Source organism: Manis pentadactyla, chromosome 4 (assembly GCF_030020395.1).
Source record: "Manis pentadactyla isolate mManPen7 chromosome 4, mManPen7.hap1, whole genome shotgun sequence".
Lineage (NCBI taxonomy): Eukaryota > Metazoa > Chordata > Mammalia > Pholidota > Manidae > Manis > Manis pentadactyla.
Genome location: NC_080022.1, coordinates 2,078,139 through 2,104,099, shown reverse-complemented (window position 1 = coordinate 2,104,099; position 25,961 = coordinate 2,078,139). Strand labels below are relative to the sequence as shown.

The 25,961-nt window shown below is 62.3% G+C and overlaps 1 protein-coding gene across 6 annotated transcripts in view; it reads right to left on the bottom strand.

Moving 5' to 3' along the window:
- Positions 1–25,961, bottom strand: part of TP73 (tumor protein p73) — a 58,339-nt gene that overhangs the window by 2,088 nt on the left and 30,290 nt on the right. For 5 of the 6 annotated variants that reach the window (XM_036882641.2, XM_057499639.1, XM_036882644.2 and 2 more), the window contains 10 exons: positions 16,871–17,113; positions 4,699–4,885; positions 4,324–4,439; positions 3,122–3,231; positions 2,707–2,849; positions 2,341–2,429; positions 1,566–1,684; positions 1,010–1,158; positions 620–758; positions 194–287 (listed from right to left, as the gene is read on the bottom strand). In XM_036882641.2, the coding sequence (XP_036738536.2) occupies positions 194–287; positions 620–758; positions 1,010–1,158; positions 1,566–1,684; positions 2,341–2,429; positions 2,707–2,849; positions 3,122–3,231; positions 4,324–4,439; positions 4,699–4,885; positions 16,871–17,113 (1,389 nt within the window). The remainder of the gene's footprint in view (positions 1–193; positions 288–619; positions 759–1,009; positions 1,159–1,565; positions 1,685–2,340; positions 2,430–2,706; positions 2,850–3,121; positions 3,232–4,323; positions 4,440–4,698; positions 4,886–16,870; positions 17,114–25,961) is intronic. The other variant, XM_036882642.2, reaches the window with a different exon arrangement.

Below are 25,961 nucleotides of genomic sequence, written 5' to 3'. Positions count from 1 at the left end.
CCGGGTGGCTGCCCACTGCCTGCACCCCTGACTTTGCCCCGGATGTGCAAGAGTCAATGTCACAGGGCTAGATGTGACAATACAGCAGGGTCTCCCAGACCCCCCAGCTTCCCTCACACGGCGAGAGCAGGATGCCCCAGAAGAGAAGGCTCTGCCTCGGAATGGGGTCCTCAGCGCCTGCGGGGGCAGTTACCTCTATCGTTAGGTTCTGCAGGTGGTAGATATTCTGTAACCCTTGGGAGGTGAAATACTCGATGCAGTTGGGACACCCCAATCCTGTTAAAAAACTGCAGAGAGAATTTGAGGGATAAAGTGGCATTAACTTAAAAGTACCTGACTGGGGGGGCGATCTGCCTCCTGAAGGTGACTCCTGGCCGCCCCTGCCCACCATTGACCTCGGTGTTGGGACATGCTCACCCTGGGGCGCAGCCTCCAGGGAGCCCCTGGCTTTCTGTGCCCCTCCACCCCTGCCGATGGCTCCTCCTGCCGTTTTCTCTTCCTCTGTCAGTTCTCCAGGTGCAAAGTGGACACAGCACAAGGGCAGGTGGGGCAGCTGACCAGAAGCCATGAAAGGGGCTGAGCTTAGGTTAGTGGCAGGGCCTGGCAGTGACTCACGTACCTGACGAGGCTGGGGTCAGCATGGTAGGGGGGTGGTGGGGTGCAGTGCGACCCTGAGATCATGGACTGGGAGCTGTGGCCACCATTCATCTCACCGTTGGCCGGCAGAGTGTGGCTGTGACTGTTGAGTATGCCGGGGCCTGGGCAGGAGGCAGGGCAGGCCGTCAGAGCGAGCTGGTGCCGGCGTCCGGGGCTCCCACGACATGGGAAGCTCACAGGCGCAGTCGCCCTGGCATTGGGAATGGATGGGACCATCCAGGCCTGTGCCTCCTGCCCGTGGTCAGAGCTGCTGGAGGGAGGCAGCCATCGCCAGTCTGCTTGCCAGCCCTTAGGTTCCCAGAAGTGTCTGGAGCCAGGCCTGCCCTTTGAGCCTCCCGCCCCAGCCACTCACCCATGGGCCCCAGGCTGGGCCCGGCTGCTGAGCTGTGTGGGGGAGGTTGGCCCACCAGCTGGTTGACCGAGGGCAGCTTGTTGACGCTCCCATGCACTTTGTTCATGGGGTTGAGGACAGGCCCGTAGGTCGGAGGCTGCAGGTGGCTCCTGCCCAGAAAGTGACAGCTGGAGTTGGTGAGTGGAACAGGCAGCTCTCCTCTCTGGGCATCTCCACGTGCCCTGTGCTGCGGGGACAGAGACCTGACCCTCCCTCTCCTGCCCCCCACCCGGTCTCTCTGCCGGGAAGCTGGCTAGACCAGCCTGCCCACTGTCCAGCAGGACCCTCACAATGCCTAGGAGGGCAGTGGGGGCAGCTCACGCCCTGGCCTCAGCCTTGGTGGGTCGGCATTGCTCTGACCACCCCTCCTCGCCTTCTGCTCAGCAGACTTTGGGAGCCCCCCTTGGTGGGCGAGGCAGAGGGATGGCCAACATGACCCCAGTCCAGAGGGGGGGATGCCAGGTGGCCCTGCTGCCTGTCCCCAGCGGCGGGGCGGGGCCAGAGGGACTGCACTCACGACCTCTGCAGGAGCTGCTGCTGTCGGTAGGACTCCACCACCTGCTGTGGCACCAGGTCCATCAGCTCCAGGCTCTCCTTCACCTTCATCAGGATCTCAAAGTTCTCCCGGCCCCGCACCTGAGCACAGAGAGGCGAGCCCTTTGCCCAGGGCACAAGGTTGCCTCTGCCCCCAGCCCTCTGTGGGAGCCTCAGGGGACCTGGGCTTGCAGGGAGGCAGCTCCCCAGCACCCTGCAGGCCCCCCTTCTTTCCTCTTCCCAGGAGCAGGACTGAATGCATCCTGGTGGGTGGGCTCTGCCTGCCCGCCCCTCCCTCCCCAGCGCTCAGCACCCTGGGAACTGGGGCTGGCACTCCAGATACAGGGTGTTTGGGAGGCACTCATTCTTGAAGACATCAAAAAATGCCAAGCTCACATCATGGAGGCCAGTGCTGGCGAAGCCTGGGGTGATTTTATCCCTTGGCAGGCGTGGTCATGTCATGTGACAGCCATATGAACTCGGGTTCCAGGGTGTGGCTGCCAGACCTCAGGATTGCAGGTTCCTCACTCCTTTGCCCCCGGTCCCACATTTGTGTCTACAGCCAGACTTCCTGCACTTGGGGTTATGGCACTCAGGGTCGCCGCCTCAGCGCACCCACCTCCCTGTAGCCTGGTTCTGCCTGTGGAGCCTGGGGTCTGAGCTCAGGGTGTGCTGGGCTGCTCCTGCCAGCCTCTGGCAGCTGCTGGGTCTCCTGCCTGGCTGTCCCCACCGGGGCCCTGCAGACGCAAGACACTCACATGCATGTAGTACATGTCCTCGTCACCGTGCCGCCTCTTCTTCACGCTGGCACCCAGGGCAGGGATGGCTGGGGGGCTCTGCTTGAAGGCTGGACAGTGAGGTGGGGAAGGCTTCAGGAGTGGGTTGGGGAAGAGGGGCCACACACACCTAAGCCAGCGGGACACTCGCCACCCAGTGTGGTTGCACGTCAGGCCAGGTGCAGTGACCCACAGGGCTGGGCAAACCTGGGGTGGCTGCCCACTTTGGAGGAGCTGGATGGGTGTGGCCACATGGGTGTGGCCAGCCTGTCCCCCGGACCCAGGCTTGTGCTGTGCCCTGAGGTGTTTCACCTGAGCCCCCGAGGCCCCAGCCCAGGCCCCACGCACCACGCTTGCTGGCCGCCCCGTTCTTTGCGGCGCTCTCATTCAGGGCCTGCTGCTCCCGGTAGTGGTCCTCATCCGCTTTGCGGTCTCGGCCAGGACAGGCACAGATGCGGCCCTCAAAGGACCTGCGGCCCAGCACCTGCCCACTGGGGTGGGGTGGGGAGGCACAGCCAGAACCATGAGCGTCAGGGGCCCCTCCAGCCCTGCCCACCTTGGGCCCCACAGGACTGGTCTTGATGGGCTGCAGGATTGGGGCTGGCTGCCAGCTGCCCTCCCAAGGTGAGCGCCAGCCTCAGCAGCGCCTGCGGTGCAGGCAGGTCCCTCCCTCCTCAGATTTGCCTTCTCGCCCTGGGCCTCCCTGTCTCCATGCCCAGCCCCCCGTCCACACTCCTTTGCCCCCACGTGCCCACAGACTCACTCCCGGGCCTCCAGGGTGATGATGATGAGGATGGGCCGCCGGTTCATGCCCCCCACACAGCTGCTGTTGCACATGAAGTTGTACAAGATGGTGGTGAATTCCGTCCCCACCTACAGGCAGGGGAGGCGGGGAGGGCTGCAGGGTCAGCATGCAGGCTCCAACCCATGGAGGGGCACTCCTGGGCCAGGAGGCACCCAGGAAGCACATGTCCTGACTCTGGGTAGGCGTGGCACAGGGGTGTGGGGCAGGAGGTTCCTGCTCTGTGGTCCCCTTCCGTCCACCATCCACCCTCCACCCTCCATCTATCCATTCATGGGGGACCCTGAGTGCCACGCACCACGCTGGCCTGGGGAGGCCCACAGGCTGTGGTCTGCTTGCCCCAACCACCTCCCCGACCAGGCTGGGGGTCAAGCCCTGGGACTGGGTGTGGGCGCATGCTCAGGTCTCTGTGGGCACAGGTGGGTTTTGCATGCCATGGGCTCCCTTAGGCAGAGGGGCACTGCCCTGGGGGAGGGAGGAACCCAACCTAGCACACGTGCACGTTTCAGGAGCTTGTGGAGAGCTGACACATGAACCCAGGACTCCTGCCCCCTGGGAGTCCCGGGATCACAGAATGAACAGTTGTCGTGGTCTCCCTGGGTCACGATATAAAACCCAGTCCTTGGCTTGGGAAAACCTAACCTTTCACGAAACTGCTGGCACATGGCAGCCACCAGGGGGCAGGAGAGCCCTGCTTTCCTGGCTGGCTCCGGCAGGTGAGGGTGGGGCACAATGGAAGGGAGGATAAGGTGATCGCCCCAGCCAGGGCCCCCTGGTCCTGCTGACAGAGGGCTGCTCTTAGGGTACTGTAGGAAGGGGCCTGGAGGACCGGGTACCATTCTGGGGGGTCTCGGGAGGATGGTCTGAGACCCAGTAAGAGGAAGGTGGGGACCTTCTGTTGCCCACCCACCCTGAACCCGGACCCTCTCCACCTCCCATCCTGGTGCCCCCCACCTCCAGGCCCTGCACACACCATGCCAGACCGGCAGTGCAGGTGCCTAGAGGACCAGATGGGTAGGCGTGAGGGCGGTCATGACGGTGGGAAGGAGTTAAATGGCCCAAATCGCAGATGCTCAGGACAGATGGGTGGACCCTGAAGGGACGGGGGCGATCTCTGATGGGGGCTTCACCCTCACCACCGACTGAGGGGCTCCTGGGCCTACCTGTGGGGGCTCGTAGGGCACCATGACGCTCTGCCTGCCAGTGACGGGGTCGTCCACGTACTGTGAGAGGTTGTTGCCCTCCACACGGATGAGGTGGCTGGCTGGGGCAGACTGTCCTGCCAGGAGGGGACTCCGCTTCAGGGGGTGCCCAGGCGGGGTCCAGCCGCACTGCAGCCAGCAGGACCCCAAGGGCAGGCCCGCGGTCTCCTGGGTGGGGCCTGGGTGGCTGGCAGCCCCGTGCCACTGTCCCGTGGGCACCCACACCCAAGGCCCAGGCAGAGCCCAGAGGAGGTCTTTGTTAGGAGGTCTGGGTCAGCCTGCCCTTCCCAGCCGGGGCGCCCCGACTGCTGGGCACGGGAGGCTGGGGGTCCTCACCTTCGTTGAAGTCCCGCCCGAGCTCGTGGTTGGGGCAGCGCTTCACAACCTCGGTCACATGTTCTGCCTTCTTGTAGATGGGCATGGCGCGCACGGCAGTGCCCGGGGGCGGCGGGGTGGACACCTTGATCTGGATGGGGCATGTCTTGGCGATTTGGCAGTAGAGCTTCTTCAGCAGCGGGGAGTACTGGAGGGGATGGGGAGGCGGCATGAGGGTGCTGTCTGGACTCCCCGCCCGCGGCGCCCCCCAGGGGAGCCCGGCTGCCCGGTCCCCAGCTCTGATGTCGGGGCCATGCACATGCCCCTCACGGGAGTGCCTCCCAGGAGCCATCCTTCACAGCGCGTCACCCGTGTGCACCCCGCCGGCTGGCTGGTTAGGGCACAGCGAGAGCAGCTGCTCGAGTGCCCCCCGCGGCCAGGCCCAGGGGCTTTACTACTGGATCTCGCTAGCTGGGGAGGCAGTACCTTCCGTCCATTTTACAGATGAGGGCAGTGGAAGCCCAGAGAGCAGGACTGGGTGGGGCTTGGAGCCCGACTTTCCTGCTGGGACCCTTGTACCCCAGACTGCAGTGGTTGAAGGGGGAAGTGTGCATCACACCTCAGTTTTTTAGAGCCCAGAGTTAGGCTGTACTAGCATTTGTGCATAGGACTTACACACTTGCGAGCAGACTGGGTGCCCCTGAGCACTTGAGCTGAGGAAGGAGCTCCCTAGAACAGGAGTCTGAGAGAGGCGCGGTCTGGGCCCGGGGGTGGGGTGGGGTGGACCATGAAGCTCCAGGACCCCGCCCCGGGGACAACTAGGTGATGCCCTTTCTGGCCCTGCAGGGCCCTCCGGGACCAGCACCCAGGTGCCTCTCATGACCCTTTCCCCCAGGGACAGTGGGGAATGTTCCCAGTCTCAGACTGACAGGACACCTCCTGTCCTCAGCCTGCACCCTGAGCCCCCCTACAAACCTCCAGGGACTACCCTAGCTACAAAGCCCCAGAAAGTGCCCATCACACCTCGCCATGGTACAGCCAGGGATGCTAGGCCAGAGATGGGGAAGTTGGCAGAACCAGAGAAGGAGCAGGTCTCAGCTCACATGCTAAGGAAGCTGGGGGCCTGGACAGTGCCCCCCACCCCCAGCCATGAATATAAGGCTGCCTCTCTGTCCATCCAGGAGCACAAGGATCTTCAGGGCCTCGTACCCTTGGCAACTCCAAGTATGGGAAACAAGGGGGAGACCCTGGGAAAGGGGGCTGAGCCCCAGCCCGCGGGGCGGGGACCCCCAGCGCTCTCAGCCCCTGGGCCCCATGCAGTGTGAATCTCTTCTGAGGAGTGGTGGGGATCCTCTCCTGAAACCCAGCCAGGAATGCCAGCCCATCCCTGGGGTGGGGCCCGAGGGGGCTTGGGAGACAAGTGGGCTTGCTCCCTAGGGTGTCCTCGGGGGATTGGGACCCTGCTCAACTTCCCTTCAGTGCCCTCATGGATGGGATTTGGGTAGGACTGAGGCACTGTTCAGAAAAGCAGCAACCCCCTCAGAGTGAGCACCCCCAACTGTGCAGACACGTGTCTTGGCCTGAGAGCAGGCTCGGGTCGCGAGGGGGGGGGGCAGTAGGTCCTGCATCTTGGGACAACCGCTGACCTCCAATGTCCCCATCAGTGTAAATGCCACCCCTTTACTCCCAAAGCACAGATTTGGAGGATAAGCTGGGTGCCCTGCCCCAAGCGCTGCGCCCTAGGCAGCAGCCTGGCCCAATGCAAACACTAGGTGCCAGTTTAGTGCCCAGCTCCCCGTCCACCCACAAGCAAGCCTTCAGAACCGGTGCCTGGACTCGGAGACAAGTATGAGTTAGTCTCAGGCAGGGCGCTGTCTGCCAGCATCCTGGGGAGGCTCCTCCGGGGGGCTCAGTGTGACGGCAGCCGCCGGGGTGCGAGACTTCCTGGTGGAGGAGAGCCCGCAGGGAATGGTGAGCCTTGGTCGGGCTGCAGGGACATGAGCACAGCTAGAGACCCGGGGCAGAGTAAGATTCAAGAGGGCCATTCGCTCAGCGAGCTTTTGTTAAGGACCAATTATTTTCCAAGTCCCCAGGTCACTAGAAAATGGGCTGAGTGCCCCTTCAACCCCCCAAAAACCTAGACTCATGGGAGCTCAGCCTGAGAGCCACATAACCCAGTGCTGACCCTTCTCAGCCAGTGACCTGAAGGACCAGGCCCTTCTGCAGCAGCTGGTTGGTTCCTGAGGGTGTCCCTTTCCTCTGCAGGGTCAGCACGGACCCCAGGCATGGCTGCAAAGGTGTCTGGGGAGGGGGCATGCAGAGGACCCTCAGAGAGGGGCCCACCTGGGTGGGGGTGGACAGACACAGGACCTGGGTGGGGGCAGCAAGAGGAGAATGGCCTTTGTCTGGCCACCGGGTCCCAGTTCTGGCTCTGGCATTTGGTAGCTGGGATGCCTGAAACCCTTAGACAAGCCTCGCTCAGCTGGGGGCTGGTGATTTACTGCATTTAACACTGTTGAACCTGGGCGCCAGCACACGCTACTGTGCCATCGCCATCTCCAGGTGAGATGGTTCTGGGCCCCACCTGAGCAGGGCAGCTGTCCAAAGACCGAGGCAGGGGATGGAGAGGGGCTGAATGTACCTCCAGGGCCGTGCTGGCCCTGATAGCCCCTCCCTCCAGGTCTGAACAGCGGGGCTGGGCTTCAAAGCCCCCACCCAACTGACAACCTTTCCCTTGGGCCTGCCCACCACAGCCCCCCAGCTGCCTCCTGGGGAGCCGCTTCCCTGGGCCACCACAGCTCCACACCCATTTCTCAGATTGGGCAGACTGAGGTACAGTACTTGGGGCAGCACCTGGCTGAGCCTGGGCAGGGATGGTGCGCGAGCCCCACCTAGAAGCCCTGCGGCCCCAGCAGGGTGGGGACACTCCAGCGGGTGCTCACTGTGTCTGGACTCCTGGCCCAGGTCCTGTGGAAAAGTCAAGACACAGGACTCAGAGGATGGGGATGTGGTGACCAGGGCACCTGCCCAGAGGAGGAGCTGCCAGGAGCTGTCCCTGGTACCGGTGCAGATGTGGCTTGCATACCCCTCCAGGAGCTGGGCCGGCCTGGGCTTGCAGAGCTGCCTGGAGTGGGCTGGTCCTCACCTGGGAAAGTGGTGAGGGGGCGCAGGGCCCAGGGAGGAGAGGGGAGGGCACCGCCCCCTCCCTGACTCTCTCAGCATCCTCGGCAAGGTCACCACAGGCTTTGGGCCTGGCCCAGCTCCCTGCAGGGGTGTCCCCACCCCGGTGCTGCCCCTGGCTGGATGCCCATGTGGTTCCTGGGCACTCATACCCGTCAGCCTCCAAGGGGTTGGACTCACAGATGCCCAGCCTGGCCTGAGTCAGACAGTGTTAAGGAGAGATAGATGCCTGATGCCCCCCACACTGGCAGCACCTGGCAGGACACAGGCAGACAGGGTGCCCCAGGGATGGAGGGGGGCCTGGAATGGCCAAACCCAGGTTGGAGACGGGTGAGACCTGTAGGCAAAGGAGTCCAGAAAGCCAAAGGCCTTCCTGGGAGAGCCAGGCCCAGTCCAGGAGGGCCTGAGCCCTCACCCCCAGCAGTTCCTTCCCCTCCTCCCAGAGCCAGGGCCTTGGCTGGCAGGGGGCAGGGAGGCTGCCAGGTAGACTCCCAGGTCCAGTCTAGTCTATAGAAAAGGTCACGTGGAGATGCCTCCCCCCTCCCTCCTGCCTCTCCATCCCTAGAACCGCTAGATGGATGTGTTTCAACAGATTCTGAGCTGATAAAATCTTATTTATCTTCGGCTGTTGACACGGAGCCGTTCGGACTTGCCCGCTCTGGGATGCGTGTGTTCCTTCGTGCTTGCAGGAAAGGGTTTGCCCAGACACTGGTGTGTACCCATCCCTGCCCGCCCCCACCTGGCTTCTCTCCTCAGACGCCCCCTGCCCCCACCTCCCCAGTCCACGATGGGCCCGGCCTGGCAGGGAGCCCCGGGCTTGTGCGGGGGCGGTGGGTGAGAGGGTGGCGGCACAGTGGCTGTTAATTTTTTCGCACCCGCTCCCCAGCAGCTGGGTGCCCGGCATGGGCAGGTTCGGGCAGGAGGCGAGTGGAGAGGTGATAATAACTTGTCTGTCATTTTCCAGGGACGTGCAGCATCTTGCAAACCGCAAATACCGTTAACCAGCCTGGGTGAATCTGTTACAACAGATTCTGGATGACGGGGCCTGTAGGGGGCAGGGGGCTTTTATTTTTTAAATGATTTTTTTTTTTATAGCCCACTTTTATCCGCTTTCCGCACGCACATGTGCGCGCGTGTTCACAGCCACAGCTCTCTCTTCTCTTGGGCTGTGGACCCCTTTGAGGACCTCCCCAAGGCCACAGACACCCCCTCCCACTCAACACTTGGCAGGGAGGTCTGTAGGCTCATGGGGCAATGCCTGAGACTCACGGGGAGCCCAGTTTGCCCTTCCAGGTGAGGGTCCTCCTGCGGTGACACGAGCCACAGGGACACTGCTCTTCGCTTCCCACCTGACACAGTCTCGCGGCCACGCTCCGTGTCATCACTCAGTGGAGGGCTACTGGAAGCAGGGGGTGGGCTCTGACAGGTGTCAGGGAGGCCGCCAGCCCAGAGAGGGGGTGGGTACTTGTGACAGTCACCCAGCCTGCTTCAGAGCACCCATGGTCAGAAGGCAGTGAGGGTCCGTGCACAAGGGCACGAGGGAAGCAGTGGCCAGCACCCCACCTTGGCTGCGGGCCTGATGGCAGGAGACCAGGGAGCTCTGGGATGCCAGCAGGGCTGCAGGCCTGATAAATGAGGCCGTGCCGTCCCTCGAGAGCTGGCTGGGGGAGGGGGAAGCTGCATTTGCTGGCACCCCTGTGCAGGCTGGAGAGCCAGGGCTCCCCTCACCATGAGCCCCAAGGAGGCTAAACTGGTGACGAAAACAGGTGCACTGTCCAGGAAAGTCCCCAGAGGCTGTGGGCAGGAAGCCGCTCACCTGGGAGAGGTGGGCCTGGGGCTAGCAGGGACACCCCTCAGGGGCAGAGCAGCCTGCCCCACCATACCCTCAAGCCATGGCCCAAGTGGGGGAGCAGAGCCACTGGCACCCTTGGCCTGGCAAGTGGCGAGCATGCCCCCTCAGCTCCCCCGCCAGACTACATGGCTTGGGCCTCCTCAGCCGTCATCCCACACGACTGCAGGCCAGAAGAGGACGCCTCCAGTGGCTTAGGTCCCTGCCTAAGATCAGGTCAAGGTGGGCAAGGTGGGCAGTAGGTGTGTGCCAGGCTGACCCAGGAGAGAGGTCAGTGGACACCAGACCTGCTGTGCAGAATGAAGGCAGGCCCAGGGTGGCCAGTGGGCCAGTAGCTGCCTCTGCTGGGGTGCAGGTGGGGACAGTGGCCCGTGAGCACACATGGTCACCCTTTCTCAGCAGGCCGCCCTCTTAGCCGCCACTTCCCCTGACACGGCCTCTGTGCTGGGCCCACTCGTGATCCCCACCTAAGAGGTCCCATGCCATCACACCGTTCTCGTGACCCAGAGCTTCACTTCCAAAGCTGCCAGTGAAGCAGGCGGCACGGGGACCCTGAGCCCCATCTCTGGGCTGACCTGGGTCTGTGAAAACTGTGTAGCTCAAGGGGGCATGCAGACGACAAAGCGAGGACACGGGCCCCACACCGCACGCCTCCTCCTCTGGGCTGGGCTCGGGATCTCTGGGGGCGAGGCACCAGCAGGTGGAGACCACCCTTGGCCTCAGCGACACATGCTGGGCAGAGTGGGGAACTTTGGGCTCCATCTGGTCCTTACTGTGTAGCCTAGCACGCCCTCTGGCCTGCCCTGGACCCTGAGGGGGTGAGCAGGTTGTGTTTTGGGGGACAGGGCTGGGCTTGCAGGCCTGGAAGTCTCACCAGCAGAATCTCACACTCCAAAGGCATGTGGCAGCTGTGGCCCAAGCAACAGTATTGGTCTCAGCTGAATCCGAACACAGGCTCCTCTGCCCAGGAACTTGGTTTCTGGCTTTGCAGCTGGAGGGCTCGTGCGTGTCTGCCCCAGCCTCCTGCAGAAGGCCGGCTTCGTGGGGAAAACCACTCTGGCAAGCACTGGGCTGTGGGCCACGCCGTAGCGCTAACCAGCCTGGGGTGGAGAGGAGAGGCCGGCCGCTGCCGCTCACCTGGCAGGGGCTTCTTACTGTGGGGGCTCTTGACTATGTCCTTGAGTGTGGTGATGGCCTGGGCAGGGTGCTGGGTTCAGGACAGGTGCAGGAGCCTTGGGCCATGGGAGCACCATTCCGGAGCCTACCCGTGTCCTTGTGGGCTGGAGCCAGACCGGCTGCAGGTGGCTCGGGAAATGCAGGCAAGGAGGCCCGGCTGTGGCCACAGCCCTGGCAGATGCTGGGGGGCCTCTCTGGGGCACCGTCACGAAGGCCCCAGGCAGGAATCCTTTGCACAGGGCCCTTGTACCGCTGACCTTCGCACATGGAAGCTGCAGCAAGTCCCCAGTTCAGGGCCACGGCTGGAGCTGTTTGTCCTCACACAGTTGCCTCAGCTGGGGAGCAGTAACTACCATCTCTTCACTGAATAAACTCCACTCCTGGCCAACAGGGATGAGCCCACAGTTTCTCTAGTGAGTTTGGGGACCTGCACGCCCTAGACTCATGGGGGTGGTTGTTTTTCAGCTTTTAAGGCAATGGTTGGCTGGATGGAAGTTTTCACTGAACCCTGTAGGGCAAGCACCCGGGGCAAGGAGGGTTTGGCTTCTGAACATCTGATACCCGACAGAGCAGAGGCTCCTGGTGCCGGGTCGTGATGGGCGCTCTGTGGCCTCGGCACCTTCAGCTTCCAGCTCCAACTCATTCCATCTTCCCCAAGGCCCTGGAGGCACTGGCTGGGTGCCTACCTGCAGGACCCCAAGGAGGAAGGGGCGGGGGCCCACCCTGGAGCACAGGGCCATGGTGGGGAGACAGGACTGCAATCCTATCAGGACTCTGGGCTTTAGGCTGCTGTGTGGCCCCCCAGTGACCTCTACACTCCATATCATTGGAGCATGGGGGGCCAGCTACTTTTTTAAGGGGCATTCCTGCCCTAAAACAAGCCCTGTTCCCCCTCCAGGGGGACACGTTTCTCTCTAGCTCTGACACCCTAGAACTTCTGCCCCTCTCCCTTCCTGAGGCTGCCTTGACAAATGGACAGGACACTGGGTGTGGCCAGGGGGCTTCTCCACCCAGAGGCAGGGTCCAGACCAGCTAGAGTCTCTGGGGCCGTGGCCAGTGGAATTCTGGGGCCTGGAGACAGAGCTGCAGCTCCCTGCTCAGCCACGATGCACAGCCAGAGACCCAAGGGACCCATGGTCTGGGACACGCAGGACCCCACGGCAGCTTCAGCACGGGCTCTGGGAGAGGCCATCCTCACATCCCCACCCAGGAAGCAGCGCAAGGGACTGGGGTAGGGGCGGGGCAGCAGCATGGGGGGGCGGGACCCAGGCTCAGTGCACTGACTCCTGGTTCCTTTGACCTCTTGACGCTAGACATCTGGGAGTGTCCAGATGATAAAGTGTTTTTGGGGAATTTTCATTTGTCAATAAAAAGCAGCCAGCCAAGGCAGCCAGCCAGACTCTCCTCTGGAGGTGGTGGAGGCTCACTGGGGTGCTCCTCCCCAGGGGCAGCCCCCTGACCGCTGAGCCATCCCCTGAGAGCCGGGGAAGGCTGCTCGCAGGATGTGCTGCATCCCCCGCAAGCTGCAGGGCCAGAGCCAGTGGCCGGCGCCTGACCCCTGTGCCACCCTTTGCTGACAGTGACCTTGAGCAGATACGTGCCCTCCAGAGCCCGGTTTCCTCGTCTGCAAAGTGGGGAGGATGCACGAGCCTACAGCTGGGCTGCTGAGGTTGTGACTTGGCCACTCCCAGGGTGCTCGGGCAGGCCAGGCAAGGGGTCAGCCCCAGTCAGCAGCTGTTCTCAGATCCATGGGACTATGTCCGTTTTGTAGCAAGACCCAGAGAACAGATGATTCTTTGTAAAACATCCATTGCCTTGTGCCCAGTGCATAGCCCTGAGCCCCTAGAAGGGGCTCTTCCCCTCCAGGGCCGTCATGCTTGTCCCCTGTAAGAACCCTGGAACACCATGCAGCTCTCGGGACTCAGACCCTTCCTGGCCCCACTCAAGTCCTCCAAGGCCAAGTTCTATGACCTTCAGGCCTGGGGCTCCCCCAGCTTCTTGAGAGGATAGAGAAAGGGGTGAGCTCCGTCTCAGAACAAGAGTGGGCGCTGACCCCAGCCAGGGCCAGCATGCAGGAAGCTGGCGGCTCCACGAGCAGCCAAGCACAATGCATGCAATTGCCTCGATTTCTCCAAGTGTTCTTGTTTCCACCCAAGAATTCACATTTCATCTCCACGATAAACCTCGTTAGAACTCTTTTCTTGGCTTAAATGCACATAATTGCTTCTGGTGCCAGTAAAAGGTATTAATTCCACTTATGCATTCCATAAACTTTTAGGATAACGCAATTGATACCGCGGTCATGTTGGGGCACCTCCGCTATTATTTTCCTGCCTGCAAACCTCCGAGGGGCTGGAAAGTTTTCTCCCAAATCCATTAGTGTTGACTCAGCCACATTCTACCCAGGAACCCCGTGTGGAGCCTCTGTGCTTCCCGACCCGCCCTCCACATGTCCCTCCTGGGAGGAGGGGTGGTCCGCACACCCCAGATGGACACACACCTGTGTATGGGGGAAGCTGGGGGTCACTCGGGGCTGTCTGGAGGCCCCTAGGGACAACACCTGTGCAGACAACAATCCTCACACCTCACAGGGGCCTATCCGACATGCCCACAGATGCCATCCTGGGCTAGGGCTCCAGCCATAGCAGGCCTTCTTGTAGGACAGCCCCTTTCCCTGGCGAGGTCAAGCCTGGGAGCAGGACAAGGCTGAGGTGGGCTTTGGAGTCCAGATGCCCCTGTCATTCATCCAGCCCTCCTCTCTGCCCCTTAGGACTTCTGGGACCAGCTAACTGTGTCACTGCCAATCCCTGGGGGCCCCAGGATGGGAGCGGCCCTGCCCATGCTCACCCCCCACAGTGTCCCCCACCAAGGAAGGGGATGGGACAGGGACAGGGACCTGGCCGCCATCCTTGGCTGGGCTCCACCACCCATGCATCTGAAAAGCACGCTAGTCACTCAGTGTGCCTCCCCAAAGCCGGATGGGCCCTGCAAGGAACCAAGCTCAGCCAGTGTTTTGTGGGGCCAGGCATCTGCTGAAAGGCCCCAGGGGCTGGCCTGTGTGCTCCCCAGTAACCTGCCAGGCTATGCCCCACTTCCAGACCCAGGAGGCGCAGATCTGGGGCCCGGGCCAGCCAGCCAACCTCCACTGAGCCCTGGCCCGTGGTTTATGGTCTTGCTTGAATACAGCCCCTTCTCTGGCTGCCCACTGCCCTCCACCCACCTCCTTCTGCGGTGTAAGAGGGGTCGTGAGAACCCTGGGCAGCGACCAGGAGAGGTTTGCATGCATTCGTTTGCGTGAGTATGTGTGTATGCGGGCATCTGTGTGTGTGGTGTGTGCGTGTATGCACATGTTCACAGTGTCTGCATGTGTGGCTTTGTGTGTGAACTGAAGGCCCCAGGCCACTACAGGCTTGAGCCCTGAGGTCCCAGGGAGGCCCGTTAGGACCGATGGACCTCCTAGGACTGGGGAGACAGGAGAAGTCCTTGGCCAGACAGAGGCCAAAGACCCCATTAACAGCTGTAGTCCCACCGGGGCTGGTGAGGGTGTTTTTCCTGAGCGGGGACAGAAGTGAAGGCAACAGTCAATTTAGAATTGTACTTGAGAAAAATATGAATTATCTATCAGTTACCAGCCAGCTGGCGTAGCAGGGGCCGCGCACGGCATGGTGCGGAGGCGGGACAGCAAGCCCGGCGCGAGTCCGGGCAGCGCCTGCACAGCAGGACTCCCAGGGCTGCAGGCAGGTGGGCCGCCTGGCTGGCCCAGTCCTGCGCCATCAGTAGGCTGCCCACCTGCCCCCTCCCTGGGCAGGGAACAGAGCTGGTTGTGGGGGGGTCTGCTCCCAGAGAGCCCAGGCGCCAGAAACCTCATTATCAGTGTTTGTCCCACGGCCACCCCTGCACGATGAGGGCTGGGGGGCCACAGGCTCAGCTTCCGAGAGCAGAGAGCCTCGGGGGGCCAGGCGGGGTGTGGCATTCATGCTTGGGCTGGGTCACCTGGAGCCTGGAGGCAGAGCTGCTGGGCACAGGTGAGCCTACCCATCCTGTGCCTGGCCAGGGCAGACCACTCTGGGGCACTTAGGAACAGGACAGCTGTGAGCCATGAACCAGCCCTGACACCACACACCTGGCATGGGGTGGTGGAGACAACTGGGAGGGTGGCAGAGGCCCCCAAGCAGGGGAGGCTGTCAACAGACGGGCAGCTCCCATCCCTCCCTGAGGACCAGCTCAGACCTTCCAAGGCACTCCAAGCCCCCAGACATGGCATCGACCCCATCAGCATCCTCAAAGAGCAGAGAGGAAGGCCAGGACTCCACAGTGCCTGCTAGGACTTACAGTGGTCCAGCAGCTCAGGTCCTGACTACTAGATGTCAGTGCAGAAGGGGGTGGGGGTGGGGGTGGGGGTGGGACCCCCCCCGAGAGGGGAGAGAAAAGGCTTAGGGAACAAGTCTGAACATGGGATAGAAGCAGTTGTGAGCCTCCTGTTACCAGAGGTGTGCAAGTGTGGGGGCGCCCTGACCTGGCCTCAGTCACTTAGCTGAACCTCAAGCTGGGGTGCCGGGAGCAGGACCTGCCGGCAGTAGAGACCCTCCGGCAGGTTTAGCTGGAGCTGAACAGCCCAGCCGGAGGCACCGCTCTGTGCTTGCCGTCCCCATCCTACCTGTAAAGGCCACAGGCGGCCCCCACCGTGCGCCCATGCTGCACACTGTCCTGTTCTAGTCTTGTCACCACCACCAATAAGGAGCTTTGGAGAAAACATCCACCAATGGGGAAAACGGCGCTGATGGGGCACGGGGTGCAGGGCTCTGGCCCAGGTGTCCCTCTGGGCCACTGGAAGCCCTGGAGTAAGGCTGAGCCTTAACTCAGCAACAGTCAGCAGCTGGGGGCCACTGCCCAACAAGAACTAGGTACAGTCTTGGGGAGCACCCCTGAGCTGACTGCTACAGGCCCCACACCAGCCCCCTGGAGCGTGGGACGGCCACCACCCGGGCCAGCGGGCAGTGGGGACCAGGGCACCCGGTTCTCAAAGCGGCAGAGCCTCGGATCACCTGCTCGCTGCTCTCACAGGGGCAGGGACAGGAGCACAGCCTCCCTGCCGGGGTCCCATTTCTAGGGGTCAGGGGTGAGCACAGAGCTGTTGTTCCCCAAAGGTGACGCTGCACTGTGTCCAGGAACTGCCAGGTGCCAGGTGGGCACCAGAACAGAGCTCACCCCTCCTCCTGCGGGTGGCAGGGGACCCAGAGGGCCCTTGGGGCTGAGCTTCGTGCCCAGTGCCCTGCACGCCCTACACGCCCTACACTGGGAGGTGAGCCTGCAGTCTGGCCAGGGGTCTCTGCGTCCCCACAGCCTTTACCCTGCCTGGCAGGCGCATTTGGCAGCCCCTTCTCCCGGCTGTGGTATGGACAAGAACGCTCCCAAGAGCACGGTGGCAAGACCTTGAGTCCCCAGCACTGTGGTTCCACCCCCGACTCTGTCTCATGCCCACACTTGGAGATGACAACCCAGAGGCCGTGCAGCCAAAGCCCAAATCCACCACCAGACACTTCTTGCTGACTGCGCTGCCTGGAGGAGGCAGCCTCTGTGGACCCCAGGTAGCTGCAGGCGGCAAGCCACGCACCTCCTGCCCTGCCAGGGTAGGATTCCACCTGAGCTCAGGATGCCGGCCAGGACTGTCCTGGTGAGGACAGGCTGCCTCCGCCCCTTGGACCTCGCTAGGGAGTCTGTCCATCCCCTCCTGGGCCCTGCAGGAGGCTGGTCGGCTCTGGCCACGCGTCCAAAGGGTGGGCACGCCCAGACTGCCCAGCCCCAGACCCGCCTCCTCCCCGATGCTCCTCCCGAAAGCTGCTGGCCCCGGCCAGGCAGAAGCCCTGTGCGGACAGCAGGACACAGCACGACGGACAGCTAGGGTGCTTAGCCCTCCCTGGCTGCCAGGACGTGGCCACACCTCCCTGCCCTGCCCCCCACATGCCGCTGTGAGCAGGCACCACTCACCGTCCAGGTGGCTGACTTGGCTGTGCTGGACTGCTGGAAGGTGACGTCGAAGTGGTGAGGACCCGGGTAGTCAGCGTTGGAGGGGATGGCCGGTGCGGGCGACATGGTGTCGAAGGTGGAGCTGGGCTGTGCGTAGGGCGAGTGGGTGGGCACGCTGGCCGTGTGCTCCGGGGTGTAGGGGCTGGCTGAGGCCGCGCGGCTGCTCATCTGGTCCATGGTGCTGCTCAGCAGATTGAACTGGGCCTAGCGTGGGAAGGGGAGGGGGCACAGTCAGGCTGCAGAGTGGAAGCCGGCTGCGAGGTGTCCTGTTACAGGAGCCTTAAAGGGCCAGCGGCTCCGTCATCCCAAATATTTCCTCAGTCCCCCCCCACCCCGACAGGTCACTGCTTGTGTGGGGATAAACTGACATATTCACCTTGCCTCCCCCCTCCATCCACCTCCTGTGCCAGGGTTTCTGGGGCTCACGGAGCACACCTGGAGGGGAGCTGCGGTGGGGGAGGCCCCGGCACCTGGATGCGCTGGCTCCGGGATACTGTGGGGCCAGGACATCCTCTCCTTCTCCCTGTTACAGCCCCAAGTGGGAGTGGGGAGATCTGGGCCCAGGGAACCAGGCAGGAGAGATGGGCTGGGGCAGAGAGGGTGGGCCCACCGTGTGGGTGCCCCAGGGAGCCGCATCTGGCCCCTGGGTCCCACCGACTAAGTGGTGAAGCAGGAGTGGGGGTTGAAGTTGAGCGGCTGAGCCAAGCAGCCACTTTCCAAGGCTGCCTCCATCTGCGTCAGAACGGCAGCTCCCTGGCCTGTGTGGTCCCCACCCTCAGTCCCGCAGCCAGCCCTCCCCCAGGCCACACAGAAGGAGCAGACACTCCGCTGCGTGAGGGAGAGGATGCTGTCTGAAGCTCTGCGCACCTGGAATCGAGAGCTGATTAGAGTCCACCTGGGACCTGGCAAAAAGACACCCTCCCCAGTCGGAGGCTTCCAGCAGGAGGCGGCTGGGAGGGCCTTGGGAGTAGCTGGCGCTGGCCACGCGTCCCAGGCGCAGTTTCAGCAGCTCTCAGGCTCGGGTTTGGTTTGCACCTACCCACAGGCCTGAGGTGGCACTGCAGTTACCCCCATGGCACCGGTGAGGACACTGCCTGAGGTGACATGGTGTGCCCCTCCCAGGTGCCATAGGAGACCGGCCATCCTCAGGCAGCGGGCCTGAGAACCTGTCCGGGTGGGCACGGTGAGCTGGGAGCTCCTGTCTGGCGGCCCGGGAGCCTGGGGTCCCCATGGTGGGAGGCAGAAGGCCCCTCTGTCCCACAGCCCTGTTCAGAAAGGTGGGTACTCTTTCCCTCCCTAGCCTGCTTCCTTCAAACTGAAAAACAGCACATGGTGAGTGGGCAGAGACCACATTGTTGGGTCACCTGGTACTCAGTCCCTCTGAAGCCCCATCTTTTTCTCCATCAGGAGGATAGGACTTCATAACTTAGGGGTCCCTTCCGCTCAGCACCTCCTGAAGGGCACACATCCCTGCATGCCCTTGACAAGGGTCCTCTGAGCCCCAGGCGCCTCCCAGCCTTCAGAGGGAAGTGCCCAGGGAGAGTCCTAGGGGAAGGCTGCCCAGCTGGGAGCCAGCTCAGCGCAGGTGGTGACCAGGGCGAGGGAGGTGACAGGTGACAGGAGACAGGTGGCTGGTTCTTACCCCTGGCACCAACCCCGGCCTCCGGGAGGCCAGGCAGGCCCTTTCCTCAGATGCTACAGCCTCTGGGATGGTCAGCTGCCAGCCATCGTGGGCCTCACCTGGGCAGCCAGGCCGGACCGATGCTTCCAGCAGGTGAATTGTATTATGTAAATTACAACTCAGTAAAGGTATTTTAAGCAAAACTACAGAGGGACCCAGTCCTCACCCCTCCAGACCAGACCACGGGCTGTTGTGAGGGGCCAGGGAAAGCACAACCATCCCCTCTGAGGAGGACAAGCCCCCCACTCCCCCTGGGGCCTGGGCTGAGGGCCCCAGGGGTCCCTCCCACCCCTGAAGTGGCAGCACCTTTCTCTGGGACTTGCTTCCGTGTCCCCCTGGCTCTGTCTCCCCAACCAGACAGTAGTCCCTGCAAGGACAGGGACCATATGGCCACCGACATATCCTCATGCACAGAACCATCCGGTACGGCAGCCGCCAGCCACATAGGCACGTACGGACTGAGCCACACTGTGGGCATAACCCCCGATTCCAAAGAACGCCATGAAAAGAACATAAAAAAAATATTCACAATTTCATACTGGCAACGTGCTGAAATGAGCATAGTTTGGGATAAGTAAAATAAATTATCTAATTATCTCTACCAATTCCTTTTCAACTTTTTGAAATGTGGCTAGAAAATACAAAATTGCACAGGGGACTAGAATCCCATTTCTACTGGATGGCGCTGGACTGGGCTCCCAAGTGGTGTCTGCTGGGCCAAAGGGACACACAGCTATTATTGTATTTACATTATAACCATGCGATATTACATACCTGATACGGTAGTTATTATATTGTCGTTATCAGCTTTATCGTGGCTGCAAGCACCCCCTTTGGGGAGTGTAATTCATTCTCACTCCTTTGGAGAGAGCTTACCCAAGGGATCTGCTGAGGAAGTGACCCAGCAGCGGAACAGATGAGTGACAGGCAGGGGACTCCTGTCCTGTGTGCCCAGGAATTAGGGTCAGTCGAGAAGCCCCCCTCCCACTCGAGGATGTGAGCCTGGTGGGTCCTGGGCTGGGAGGGCAGGGGTCCCAGCCTGCCCACCCATCAGCAACTTGATCACCCCCCTCTTCCAGGAGGCCAGGGGTGACTTCTGGAGGGTCTTTCCTGTTGCCAGTGGCTGCTTGGGCTGCCAGAGGGCTGCAGGGAGCCTTCCTCTATCCTGGCCCTGCTGTGCACAGAGGACAGGTCTGTCGTCCAGCTCCATCCCCCATGGGAGGCCGGCCCAGGCAAGCGGTCAGGGCAAATGCCCCTGCCTCCCAATTCAGGAGAGAGGGGCGGCCGCGCCACGACATTGTTCAGATTTTAACTTGTCCACATTCTTTACCGATCCAGGCCGGTGCCAGGGAATTAGTCACTGAACCAAAGGAGCAGGGCAGATAGGATCTCTGGGCCCAGCAGCCAAAGCAGAAGAGAAGAGGGCCGGAGGCTCCGGGCAGCAGGTCCCTGGACCAGAGGCGCAGAGAGCGCTCTGCAGCACCCTGACTGCGGTGCCTCCATCAGGCTCCCTCCACGCTCTCTGGGAAGCCAGTCTCAGGGGCATTTTGTGGTACCTGGGAATCCCCCTCCCCCCGGGGGAGATGGCGGTGACAGTGGTGCTGTGCTGCGCCCGGCTCCCTGGTCACTTAGCGGCCACTGTCTGAGCTGCTCCTTCTCTGGGCCCTGCTTTTCCAGGGACATCTGCGTGCCTGTGCCACCATGAGATACAGATTTTTGTCCTCTTTGCTTTGTGCAGCTGCGCTTTGGGCACAGCAGGGGACCCCACGGGCTCCCCAAAAGGCCCTCCCCTGCCCACAGGAAACGTCTCTGGGTTCCTTCCCAGCCAGGCTGGGGTCCAGGATGCTGACAGGGAGCCTGGACCCCCGGCAGAGGCCAGCCTTGCAGCAGAGCCCAGGCCACACAGAAGCCCAGGGGGGCTGTTCCTCCAGAACCAGAGGCCCCTAGAAGCCAGGGCAGTACCCACTTGGCATCAGGGAGGAACCTGGGCAAAACCAGGACTTTTTTGGTTTGTTTTGCTTTCAGTAAGAACTCCCAAGAGAGTGGGCTAATTAGGACATGCCCAGCCCGCGGCAGCCCGCATGTGCCTACATGTGCATGCAGGGCTCCTGGCCGACCCAGAGCTGAGCACTGCCAGCAAGCGGAAGCGAGGGAGCCGGTGGGGGGCCTCCCTCTGACCAGGTCAGGACGACAGGCCTGCCCCTGAGGCCCCAGGCCTTGCGGGCCAGGTGGGAGGGGGAAGCTCTGGGAGGGTCCGCAGAAGAGCGCACCGCCCCCCCAGATCCCGCATGTCCAGCAGAGCAGACGAGACCGGGGGCCTCCTCCACCAGGACCAGGCAGGCGCCACCGGCCAGTCCTGTCCACTTGCTCCACAAACCTGCCTTCTGGAGCTCCCTGCCAACTCAGATCGGGCCAGGGTAGGGTGGAGGGGGCAGACTTGCCCTTAGGGCACTGGTAGTCTTTGCGGGTGCCCACCGCAGCTCCTGTGGGGCAGCCTGGCTTGCTCCCAGGGCTGGGCTTCTCCGCTGGAATCCCAGGGTGGCCTATTCCCACCGTGTGTCAGGCCTGGAGGCCACAGTGCACATGTGCCCATGTGCAGGGCCTGGGCCACAGGCACAGATGGGGCAAGGGGCCTGGACCTTAGGCTGTGGCCCCCTGGTCTGCACAGGGAGGAGCTGCCTGCTGGGGATGGGTGGGTGAAGGCCCGCCCCCTGGATGGATGCCCTAAACCTTGTCTAGGAAGGCAGCCACCTCTGCCAAGGACCCCAGAGTCCTGGGGAAAGGGGGATGTGCCCCAGGAGCCATGGGGAGGGGCCATCCCAGTGCCCGCCCCACCCCTACCCTGCAGTCTGCCGTGTCCCCAGTCTCAGGGGTCCCCCCTCCAGTCCCTGCAGATCTGTGTGGCTGAGATTGGCACCAGGCTAGGGAGGGCAAGCTGGGGGGGGCAGGTAGTGCACTCATAAATAAGGGATGCACCTGCCCTGCCAGCCCCAGACCTTGCGGTCTTTGATCCTCCTGTGCCCCCCAGGAGGCAAAGAACAGGGGCACAGACACCCACTGGGAACCAGGTCTCTGCTTCCTGGCCAGACCCTGGCCCCCCACCCCAGACAGCTGAGGGCCCCACTTGCCACTGGTCCACCTGCCTGGGGCCTGAGCTCAGCCCAGCCCTGCAGCCCCTGCCTCGCAGGCTGGACACTCAGCTGAAGGCCCCTGTGCCCTTTGCTGCCCAAGCAGGTTGGGGGTCTCCACAGGTAGGCAGGAAATGGTGGGCCAGGCTGGCCTCTCATGGGCACAACACTGCCCACCCACCACCTTCGGAAGTAGGTCCAGGCTGGGTGCCACCCACAAGGACCACAGCCCTGGGGGCAGGAAGAGAGGGACAGAAAGAGGCCTCCTGGGCTGGGCTGGGCAGGGCTGGGCAGGTTAGGAGAACGACCTTCAATCTGCCTCCCCCTGCCCCCGGCCTGTTTTCTCATCTGCGAAGTGGGGGGGATGAAGTCAGTAGGTTGGCCGTGGGCATCGAGAGGGCCCAGAAATGCTGTAAGCTGTGACTTCCATCAGGAGCGGCCCTCACCCAGGAGACTCCTGACCAGGGAGCCCACCTTGCCTCAGCCAGATAACGGCCCAGGTTGAAGGTTGTAGATGAGGACACAGGTCGGGCCTGCCGTGCTGAGGAGCAGGGAGGGGACCCAGGCCCTCACCCACCCTCGCAGAGGACAGTGCAGTGCGCCAGGCACAGGGAGGGACGAGTGGGTGACCCCCGTGTCCTGGGAGGCCGGTTCCTACCAGCCAAGTTGCACCTGGCACGGGACTGGATGCTTAGAAACACAGGCGGATGGAAACCCCAGAACTCAGACAGACCTCAACAGTCACGCCGGCCCACTGCAGCCACTCCTGTTGTGGGTGCATTTTGGGTCCTTCCAGGACCCCCTGGTGGGAGTGGCCACAATGCATGCTGACTGCTGTCCTGACAGTAGGGGACAGCAGAGGCTAGGCCACCTTGGGGCTGTCTCGGCCCCCATCGCCCATCCTAACCAGCCAGGGAGTTCTCCGGGAAGAGGGCTCTTCCTGCTCCGAGGGGTGGGTCCCCCATTGCGAGCTGGGTTTGCAGTTTATGATTCCCATCAAATATATTTATCTATGTCAAATTAGGGAACCATCTCAAGTGATTTTGGGGACATAGATGGGAAGTAGATTTGTTTTTACTTTGTGTCTTGATTCTCTCCTAATCCCTCGCAGCTGGACAGCAAGGGATGCTGTGCAGTCAGGTGTCCCGTGGCGTACTATCCAGTTTGGGGCCTTGCTTCCGGTGAAGGTGGTAACATCAGAAGGAAAAACTGCCCGTAACACTCCTGCTGGCCCTGGCTGTGTGCCCAGAGGCTCGTTCCAAGCTCGCCGGCCTAGTGGAGGGGAGCTGACCGGGAGGGAGCCTCATCCTTGTACCGCCGGCTGAGCAGGGACAGCCAGGGACACGGGGCTCAGACACCTACTTGGGAAGCTCTGCTTGTCCCTGCCAGAAGGACACAAAGATTCAAAAGGGGACACTGTGCCCCTGGGCGAAGTAGAAGCTCCCCCGGGGAGCCTCATTCCAGCCTCCTCCAAGCACTGCTGGTCCATAAATAAGAGACAAAGAATAGGGGCTGTGGCTTGTGCTCCCACTGGTTCCCCACCCCCTCTGTCTCCTGTCTGCCTGCACAGCCTCTCAGAGCTCACCTCCTCCCAGAAGCCTCCCAGGCTCTCCATTCGTCCCTGCCTTCCCGGGCTGCCTCGCCTACCCACTTGGGTAGAGTAACAAAATCGTAAGGCACTCTTGTTGTGTGTTCCTATCCCACGGGGCATCCGTGTTCCCCTGGCTGTGAACCTCCCGTATAACGGTTCACTTTTCACAAACCCGCAGCAAAGGGCCTCCACAGCCGCCCTGGCCCAGCTCGACCAGAATCTCGCACACGGGACCCAGGAAGCTGCTCGGGGAGGCTCCAGCCGGGACATCTGGCTGCTCTGTGGGAAGAGCAGGCCGAGTCAGCTGGCCTGGGCCCCTGGCCGGGCCCTCCTCGCTTTGGGACCCGGGTGGGCTCATGAGGATGGCGCACAGGACCTCCAGCGCCCAGAAAGCGAGGCCTGTCGGAGCTCTCCCCCGTTCCTGGGGCGGGGTGGGGCGACAGCATTTCCAGGGAACATCAAAGGCCAAATGCAGCGGCAGGCAGCGCCCACCTGAGACCCTCCCGAGGGGGAAGCTGGTGGCCCGCCCGCCTGAGGCTTCCCAGGGCGCTCACGCTCTCCTGGTCCCTGCCGTCCTCCCTGCAAACCAGCCTGGGTCCCAGCGCCGGCACCCCCGGCCCTGCCCGCCGTGCCCCCTGCTGGGTCCCATGGTACTGGGGCCTCGCCTCCCCGCCTCCCCGCACAGCCTGAGTGAATGTGTTCCGCGCCTCCAGGGCCAGCTTCTGCGCGCTCGCATCCGAGCCCTCCGCAGGCCTCTGCAGGCTCTGTCCCCAGCGCACCCCGCGGCCTCTGGCCGGACAGCGCCCTTGCCTTTCAGCTCGCGGAGGGGCCGCCTCGTTTCCTCCGCCTCTCCTCGCTCACCAGGCTAGATTTTGCCCCTCAGCCTGCAGACCCTGTTCAGAGCCCACCTCCGTGGGAAGCCTGCTCCAGCAGTCCGAACGGCTAGGCACACAGACCTGTCCCTCCCGGGTGGTAGGAACGGGGGCCTGCGGCCCAAGGCACAGCTTCTCGCCCTGGCTGTGTGGCCCCCCTCTCTCTGGAGGGCGAGTGAATGGTGTCAGCCATGGCTTCCGCAGAGGGCCAAAGCTCAGATACAGATCAGAGGGGGGCTGGGTGCAAGGGACCCCACGGTGGCCATTGCAGTGGGGAGGCCCACCATGCCGCCGGGCTCCCCCCACGCCCCCACCCCTGCCCGGATGCCCCTCCCAGGTCCCCTGGGCTGAGCACCCCGCACTCCGCACACACAGCACTATCCTAGCACCTGGCCTGCCCTGCCTTTCCCTTCCCACGGCTCCGCACAGGGAGGGGGCGCTGAGCGCTCCTGGGTCTGCTTTACCCCCCTGCCATCGGCCCCTGCGTGGTGCAGGGGCAGCAGCCGGGGTTGGAGGCCCTGGAGCATCCCGTAGAGGCGCAGGCGGGCTCCCTCCCTCCACCCCAGGCTGGCTGGCTGCTGCGTCCCGGGCTCAGAGTCCCCGCATCCCCGTGCTCCACGATTTTTACAGAGCACAAGACCTCAAACCTCCCCATCTTCTCCCTCAGGCATGCCCGGACTTGGGGCCACCTCACCCAGAGGTGAGTGACTGACAGGCCTCTGTGCCTGGGCTTGGAGATAACCCGTTCTACTCGGACGGAGCAAGACCTCCATCCCGCTGGTATTTCCCACAGCATCTCCAGGAGTCTGTGATTAAACAGATGGAAATGCCAGCAAGATGCGACTTGTGCTCTGGGCAAGGCTCCCCACCCTCCTGAAAATATGCGGTTGCTCTCCCCTCTCACTCACCGCTGAGGCAAGGCCTCACCCAGTCCCAGCCACATGGAACTTTCCACACCTCGCTCAGGAGAAACATGCCCCCAGAAGCCCCGCTGGGCTGCTGAGGCGTGTGTCTGCAGGACTGAAGCCGGGAGCCCTGCTCCTAACCGCCTCCACCTGCAGACAGTGTGGGGAGACAGAGGACCGCCTGGGGGCCTAGACCTGACAGCGTCCACAGGGTGCTGGGGTGCCTCTAGGCTGTGCCCTGCCAGGCCTGGGAGCAGGCAGGTGGCCCCCAGTGAGACAGGGACCGTGGATGTAGTCGGAGTAGGGTGAGGACCTCGCAGGGGGCAGGGCGGGATGTTTGCAGTCAGAACAATGTAACTACATGTTGGAAACCCCCCCACTACTAAAACTATGTTAAACATTAAGCTCTAGAATCATTCTTCAGTGAGATCAGTTTATGTTCCCCAGATAAAGAAGAGTAGCACATGTTTTATTATGCTAATCATTTGTAGCCATGTGTAAGATTCACTTTAGCATGCTAAAAGGCCCAGGCCTATGTGCTGTCTTTCCTCCTTCAGATCTGACGAGGTGATTCTGCAAACTGAGCAACTAGCTTAGCATGCATACCCAGCTGTAGACGACATGGTAAAAGGAGGAAGAATTCCATCTTAAAGATAAGATTGCATTTTAACACCCAGGAAGTTCAAGAGACAAGATTCTTTAGCAAATAGACAATATCTCAGCCCACCTTGGGGGCTGGGCAGGCAGCCTTTTGATGTGCTCCCAGACCAAGATGCCAGTGTCCCAGAGAGAAATCAAGACAGGAAATCCCTTATGTTAAGTTAATTTTTAATATTCAGGGACCCCTGAACAAGTCCACACACCTAAACTCTTTT